This window comes from Morus notabilis, unplaced genomic scaffold (assembly GCF_000414095.1).
Source record: "Morus notabilis unplaced genomic scaffold, ASM41409v2 Scaffold109, whole genome shotgun sequence".
Taxonomy (NCBI): Eukaryota; Viridiplantae; Streptophyta; class Magnoliopsida; order Rosales; family Moraceae; genus Morus; species Morus notabilis.
Genome location: NW_010363046.1, coordinates 263,196 through 271,236, shown reverse-complemented (window position 1 = coordinate 271,236; position 8,041 = coordinate 263,196). Strand labels below are relative to the sequence as shown.

The 8,041-nt window shown below is 33.5% G+C and overlaps 1 protein-coding gene across 1 annotated transcript; it reads right to left on the bottom strand.

Annotated features, from left to right (window-relative positions):
* Nucleotides 1-2,896: 2,896 nt before the first annotated feature.
* LOC21400345 (zinc finger CCCH domain-containing protein 15) lies at nt 2,897-6,545 on the bottom strand. The gene is made up of 3 exons (XM_010103410.2): nt 5,982-6,545; nt 5,199-5,384; nt 2,897-3,468 (listed from the first exon to the last, which is right to left on the bottom strand). Exons 1-3 carry the CDS (start codon nt 6,543-6,545, stop codon nt 3,136-3,138), a joined length of 1,083 nt encoding a protein of 360 aa, XP_010101712.1. The 3' UTR covers nt 2,897-3,135.
* Between the last annotated feature and the right edge of the window lie 1,496 nt (nt 6,546-8,041).

Sequence of the window (8,041 nt, the reverse complement as noted above, 5' to 3'; positions counted from 1 at the left end):
TCAGGGGGTATACGTGCAGATCACTAAATTTCATTAACTATTTTACCCTCGAATACCATGTACGTGAGTGCACGTGATACGTTTTCTGTCTTTTTTGAATGAAAATTAGGACGGAAGAGGCAGAGTAGAAGTTCATGAAAGTTTAGGGTAGTAAAGTGAGAATTTTTAAAGTTCGAGAGGTAAAGCGAGAGTGACTTTAAAGTTCAAAGAGGCATAAGTAATAATAATTCAAAAATAATTTAAACTAGAAGGCATTTTTTTTTTTTATTTTAGATTGCTAAAATGGTGAAAAAAATAATGTAGATTTAAAAAATTATTCTAAAAAAGAACGATTTAAACTAGGTGGCATAATTGATTATTTTATCTCATTAGATTTCGTATGAAAATAGATAGTTACTTACTAAAAGGTCAAAATTATATATTTTAAAACCGTCAAGATAACTACACTTTTTTTTTTTTTAATACTGATAGCTAAACTGTTTAAAGTAAATGTTAAATGAGAGAAAAAAGATATCCTAATTGTTACGGGTAAATTCTAAAAGTTTTCTCTAAAGTCCAACTTTAAGTATTAGTTGCCACTTTGCTTTAGGTATGAAAAAAAAAAAAAAAAAAAAAAAAAAAAAAAAAAAAAAAAAAAAACCCGTTAAATTTATGGTCTTTATCCTTGAGCTTCAAAATGTGATTCTCAAGGTCTCACCTCTTTTCATGCAAAAATACACTATTATTTTCTTCTACATTTTGGATAGTGGTTGAGATTGACGATTTTCTCAAATAATGAATTTTAACTCGTTACTTGAGGCGGGGAACAATTTAAGATTTTTTCCCACCAAAATTCATTTAACTTCGCTCTAATTGGAGGCATCCATTTTGATTAGCCAAAAAAAAAAAGGTTGGACGCATCCATTGTTATAGATTGAAAACCAAAAAAAAAAAAAAAAGAGTAAAATTGCCTTAAGCAGTTAAGAGGTGGGATGATAACTCAACCACTGTCTTTGAGAACTTTTATAGTGGAACACTCATTTTTGCTCCACCAATGAAACATTACTTTTTTAACTGTTAGATTTATACAGATCTGCATTAAAAATCTATAATGCGTCATACATATCTGTTTTTACTGTAAATCTGACTGTTAAAAAAGTAATTGAACAGTAAAAAACAGTGCTCCACCAATGGAGAAAAATTGAGGGTTTCAAAATAGAGGTTCTCGAGAAAAATATAACATTTTAAAGTTCAGTGATTAACTCTTATTACCAATATTAACAAAATCATTTTTTCTAGGTATATATGAATAGTTTCACGTAACAAAAAATGAGATTAAATAGTTCTTATATTTGCTAAAAGAAAAGTCCTAAATTGATATATTTGCCACGTAAGAAACTAATAAATCCCGTAATCTTATGAGAATTATACGTTACTATTGTTGGATAAAAAACTCGTCTTACATTAATATGTGATTAGTCTTCATTTATTTATTTATTATTTTTTCTATCCTAATTTATTTATTATTTTTCGTTTTCTTTTCTTTTCTCCCTTTGACCTTTAACTCCGAGCATTCCTCCAACTCATGCTGCTACTACTAACCAGTAACCACATATATTTACCACAATTCCCCAAAATAAGAAATCGTAGTAAACACATTTTTATAAAATTAAATTAAGTAAATAGCAGATTTTAAAATATTTGAAATAAATAATAGTAAAAATATATTTTTACCGTGTATAATTTTTATTTACGATTAGTAAAAAAAATTTTAACACGTAAAATTTCTGTTTATAACTGATAAAAATATTTTTTATCATATAAAATTTTAATTTACTGTTATTTATTTTAAATTATTTTAAAATCAGGTAGCTACTTCATATCTATCCCTTGCAAAATTTTGACATTCATTCCATTTCAAAACCCATAAGGAATGGGCTCAAGTATCGTTTACTAGGTTTGAGGCGCAGAAGATCTCGGGGCCCAGTAGTTAGTGGCTTATTTAATGGATAACGTGCAAAATCAGACATGAGTACTAGGAGTGTTCAAAAAACCGTCAAACCGCAAAAATCGCTTAATTTAAATTAATTGAACTAAATTATTAATTATTCTTCTTAAACCGCATGATAATCCTCCCAAAAGTACACATATATAATTTTTAATTTTTAAAATATTTTTATATTTATTTTAATTTTTATTGGTCATAATAAATGTTCTACACTTATAAAATACACTTTGTCATACTTTTATTAGTTTGTGTTAAAACTTTAAATGGTAAACTGTTAGATATTTGTTATTTTTAAGTTATATTGTAAATTTAAATCTTATTTTTATTTTTATTGATTAATGATTTTATAATTCTTATGAATTATTGAAAACTTTTTTAATATTAAGCTTAAACCGTCCAAATTAAACTGCCTAAAAACGCTTATAAGTGATTTGGTTTAATTTGGTTTTTGTCAAAAATATTAAATCACCCAAAAGAAAAAAAATATTTTTATTTTGGTCGGTAGTTTTTAAAAAAAGGGTCTAAACCGACCGCAAACACCCCCAAACATGACCATCTTTTACATACCAAAAACAGAGACTGTACGAGTGTAAATTTTTAAGAAAATTGCTAAACTTACGTTTGAGTCTGAATTTTTACTCCTTACTCTTAATTAATACTTTTTTCTGAATGTAGTTATTTGACTAAAAATAATATTAATAAAAAAGTATAGAATAAAAATCTAAACTCATACACTGGTGGTATTTGTATCCTTTCTCTTATATTTTTGGGAGTAACAGCAAGTCAGGGCAACAAATCAATCTCTTAAAAAACTTAGGATTAAATCAACAATCAATTGTTATAGCCGTATAGAGAGAGCTCAAAAATGCACATCTATACTGAATATGCTCAAATATCTTAAACCCCACTTTTCAAGGCTCCAACGCCTTGCTCTAATACAATTGAATTTCCCTCAAAAATCTTAACTCACATGACAATAATTATTCTCAAGTAACTTATATATGTCCAGCTATATATACTTTCATGACGCAAAAATATTTTTATAAACATGTTATGGAATCCTACTTAAACAAAGGTCTTGTGTCCACAGTCATAGACTCATCCTTATTCATCTTGTAAAGGTGATGTCCAATGTGTCACTTTTTTTTTTACCTGTTCAGCTTGACTGCCCTGGGCTTGAGCAAACCAGAACTTGACAGTTCCTGGTCAGCAAGGGCATGAAGAAAGTGGCACCGGTGACCGTAGGGACAGGCAATGCCGGCGAGGACCATCCTGCAGACTTCAGTCTTGTAGCGGGGGTGGCGGATGACCGGACGTAGCTCTTCAATGCCGTGAGCGAATTGGCAGTGCTCTCCATATGGACAATTGCCCATTTCCTGCCATTTGTTGCACAGCTCTGTCTTGAATGAGCCTTGTCTGTTCACCTCTATTTCAATTGGCTCATGATCATTGTTCTTTCCTCCACCCACGTACACCTTTCTCTGTGTTGTGATAGAGTTAGTGACCATTGATCGTAGTAAGCATTTGCCTTTTAGTCATTTCAATTGTGGATTAACTAAATAATATTATTAGCAAACAGTTGGGGATCAAGATCAATGATGTTGACTAAATATGTTTAAGGAAATTGGGAAGCCCAATAATCTCAGGCTAATATCCAAAAAGGTGTTGGGTGAAGTAGTTTTAGAAAATCAAACTATAAAGTTTTACATGTTGCTAAAAAAGAAAAAGAGGATTTCTTCCTATATTTATGACTTATCCGTCATGTAATGTGTAATAAAACATGCCAAATTAACTTAATCCCAGATAAATTTTCAACAACAAGAACACCCACAATAATAAATTAATCTTTGATAATGCTCATATAATACATTATTTATTTGATATGTACATGATTATATGACACATGTGAATTTATCTTTACTGTACCACTAAGAAAGTACAGGTGATATTGGAGGTCATGATCCTTCGATTTTGTGGGATTTTTCCTAAGAAACGTATTATTACTGTTTAGTTTAGTACTTAGAAATTAAAAAATAATGATATTAACATGATTTATTCAATTATAAATATCCCAAAAACTCTGAACAATAACATAGAAAATTAAAAAACATAGGACCCGTTTGGTAACATTTTTAAAATGATTTTGTTTTCAATATAAAAGTAAAAATAAGATTGTTTTGAGAATCATTCTGAAGCCGATACTGAAATTACGTTTGGTTGGTTTTTTAAGATATTGTTTTGAGTATAATAAAAAAGTAAAATTGTATTTGGTTATAATTATTAAGTAATACATTATAATATTGTTAATAAGTAGGGATGAAATTATTAATTAATATATTATAATATTGTTAATAAGTAAGGTGTAACTCGGCTGGATAAGTTCGGGTTGGGCCTAAAATTTAAGTCGGGCCGTACAGGTCTGGGTGAAAGAAATTTGGGCCGCAACACCCCTTTGGGCTCATAAACCCGTAACCCTTCAGGTTACCTCGGATAGGCTCAGTTTTGCGGGTTTGTCGGTTTGGGTCTAGACGTTAGCCCTGTGTCCCCTGTGCACTAGAGCAAATTGTAGGCTGAAAATTTCAGCCTTCCAGATATATATATATGATCCAATTTCAGAGCCCAAGAAGCTATATAAACAAACCTCAGGAAGCAAATTACACTTCCATTAATATGATCATTAATCTAATGAAAACTTTCCAGGTATTCTTGATCAAAACTCAGAATTTAAACAGTCGTAAAAAAAATACACATCCTTTAAACGAGAATTTGTCTCAAGTCTCACTTAAAAATGGAAACAATATTACAATCTAATTCCACTAAAATGGTCATTAACCATCTAACTTTATCTATGTTTTCTCAGCAACCAAATCCGGATTAAAAAAAATTATGATATCAGTACTCATAACTCCCATTTGGTAGCCAAAAAGAAAAAAAAAACAGAGGAAATAAAGAAAATTGAAGTGCAATTCTCAACAGCTCTCATGACCCCAAAAATTCCTAACCATTGTGAGTCCAAAGCCAGAAACTTCAATTTTTCTCCGGACCCAGATGAGAGAACATGCAAAAGATTCTTATAAACCAATATATATATATATATAAACTTATTTCTTTCCCCATAATTTCCCAGCAACCAAAAAGGTAACAAACAAAAAACCAAAAACAAAGACAAAAAAAGAATCAAACAATGATACATTAAAAGCAAAGTAAGCACCTTGTGGGGATGAACCAAGAAGGTGTAGCTGGAAAAGCAGCACCGGAAGAACTCACCATGGGCGTCAAAATTGGGGGAAGAATTGGACTGTGAGAAGAAGAAGAGGAACGGAGAGTCGGAGACTAAGAGTGGCTGAGAAGTGAGAAGAGGAACTGAGAACTGAGGAGGAGGCGAGGGGAGGCGAGACTGAATTGAGAAGTGAGAAGTGAACTAGTGAAGTGATTAGGGTTTTTTTTTTTTTTTTTTTTTACACCACTCTATCTTCACACGGTCAGGAGAATAACGGGTCATAGGATGCCGCCCCGCACATTACAAGTTGGGCCTATTTGAATTCGAAAAAAAAAAACTATGTTTTCAAGTAGGATTGGGTTGGGTTAGGTAGGGCGAGTTAGTTGGGTTCATGCTGAATTCTTACGGCCCTATTAAGAACTAGAAAATGAAAACAGAAAAAAATAACTTTTAACCGTTTTTAATTCTTTTACAAAAACTATTCTCACTGTTTTTTATTTTTATTTTCATTTTCAAAATATTTACTAAACAAACACGGTTTACGAACCGTTTTAAAAAATAATAAAAATTAATTCCAAACACACTTATAATTTATGTCCATGAACTTTGAAAAAAAGTGCAATAAATTATAATATTCCCTTATCATTGAAAACCACTAACGTGAAAAATGAAAATAATTTGAGCAAATAACAACAACAACAATAACAATAATAATAAACATCATTGTCAACGAACACCCCAAAAAAAAAAAAAAGTAGTAAAATGAGAAATTACCTTAACATTCTGCAGAGCGGGGATTCGTGACTGCGACGAATGACGAGTCCGTCCGCCATTAATTGCGATTGCTTGAGCTTTTCTCAAGTACTCCTCGGACTTCACAGAGATGCTCTTCGGCAGCGAGAATCTCTCGTCCTCGCTTCCGATGGAGCTCGTCCGCCTCTCGTTTCTCGTTTCTCCTTCCGGAAACCGAATCGCTTTCTTCTCAGTCCCTTTTTCTCCGCGAAACATCGTCCAAGAACCGAGGCGATTCTGCACGGATGCTTGGATCAGAAGACGGAGCTTTTTGTTGAGCTCGACGTTGACGGAGCGGAGACTAGTGTTTTCGCGACGGAGAGAGGTTGCTTCGTCGGCGGCGCGACGGAGGCGGTGGAGGCAGAGGCTGTGGCGGTTCACCATTTCCTGACGGTCCTGAACCAGAAGAGTGTTGTAGAGGCGGTTTCCATTAATGGCAGAGATCGAAGAATCGGAATCGAGCTCCGTGAAGGCCATGGAAGGTTCACGTCTGAAGATCGATTGGAACTTCGACGACGACGATGGTAACGAAACGTTCGTTTGCATTTTCTCGAAACTTCTAGAAACGCGATTCAGAGAAACAAAACAAAATCAAGAAACTAATAATGGAAGATTAATAAGCATTCAAGATCAAGAAATGAAAGCATTATTCAGTAACAGATTGGAAACACAATGGGAAACAAAAAACAGAAAAGATAGAAGGAGATTTCTTATTTATTTATTTTGTTTTTGGGAAATGCATACACGAACCAAGTGAATTATTACCCTTCAGAAGCAGAAATCATAAAGACTTGTTCGTACTTGAAGAAGAAGGTGAAGAGATATAATCTATTATATATATATATATATATATATATTGCTTACTCAGAGCGATAGTAGTGGGGAGTGAGGAGGGACAGAGAGAAACGAATTCGAACCGTTAATAGAGACAGCTCTCTGTCTCTCTCTCTCTCTCTGTCTGTCTCTCTCTCTCTCTCTCTCTCTCTCTCTCTCTCTCTCTCTCTCTCTCTCTCTAAGGCGATGAAGTTCTTGAAGATGAAGTTCTTGAATTGCCCTTATTGTTGCATCAACTTCTCTGTATTTGTATAGTGTATTTGACACATTCTAGCAAAAAAGGGGGAAAAGAAAAGTGTATGTGACACATTTGCCTACTGAATTTTTTTTTTTTTTAATATTACTGAGTGACCTCTTAAACTTGTATTTTTAACAATGACGATTGTTAAAAATTTAGAAAGAAATATTTTATATGCTGAATTCAATTGAAGAAAAAGATTGAAATTGATCACGATCAGAGTATGTCATGTCACATGAGGGTATTCTTTCTAAATTTTAACATTATATATCCATTTAGCGCACCCTGTAAAAATTTATTAAATTCATGCATGATTTATTCCGATTAAAATTTCAGTAGGCAACGTGTTAATTTAGTCAAACTTCAGGGACACGAATGCTAAAAGAACCCTATTTGCAATGGCATTCTGGTGATCATTTTGTAAAAACTAGAAATATATGTGATCAACGATAAAATAGTTGTTTATTACACATTTCTTATTTGTTTGGTTCATTTTAATTCCTCGGATTGATTAATATCTATTAATATTGGGAGATATAGTCATGTCACCATATGAGGATGTTCTTTCTAAATTTTAACATTATATGTCCATTTAGCGCACACTGTAAAATTGTATTAAATTCATGCATGATTTATTCCGATTAAAATTTCAGTAGGCAACATGTTAATTTAGTTAAAATTCAGGGATACGAATGTAGTGTTGTTAAATGGGCCGGGCCGTCCATGCCCAGCCTGTAATAGTGCCGGATTCAGCACGGCCCGGTAGGGTACTGTTACGGGCCGTGCCGGCCCGGCCCGGCACGTGTAATGGGCTAGGGTTGGGCCTCGGCTTATCAGCCCGCGGCCCAAGCCCAGTTCGGCCCAAGCCCGGATTCAGCCCTTGTTCGGCCCGGCCCAGGCCTGCCAAACGGCTTGCAGACCGTTCTAAATGTGACCATTAGGCACTTCGTGGGCCCAACGGTTGGCCCGT

Excerpts from the sequence above, each read along its gene's own strand:
- LOC21400345 (XM_010103410.2), bottom strand. The coding sequence starts at position 6,545 with ATGCAAACGAACGTTTCGTTACCATCGTCGTCGTCGAAGTTCCAATCG. Across the intron at positions 5,385-5,981 it reads CCGCTCTGCAGAATGTTAAG|TCTCGCCTCCCCTCGCCTCC; the intron begins GTAATTTCTCAT and ends TTCTCAATTCAG. Across the intron at positions 3,469-5,198 it reads TCTTGGTTCATCCCCACAAG|AGAAAGGTGTACGTGGGTGG; the intron begins GTGCTTACTTTG and ends ATCACAACACAG.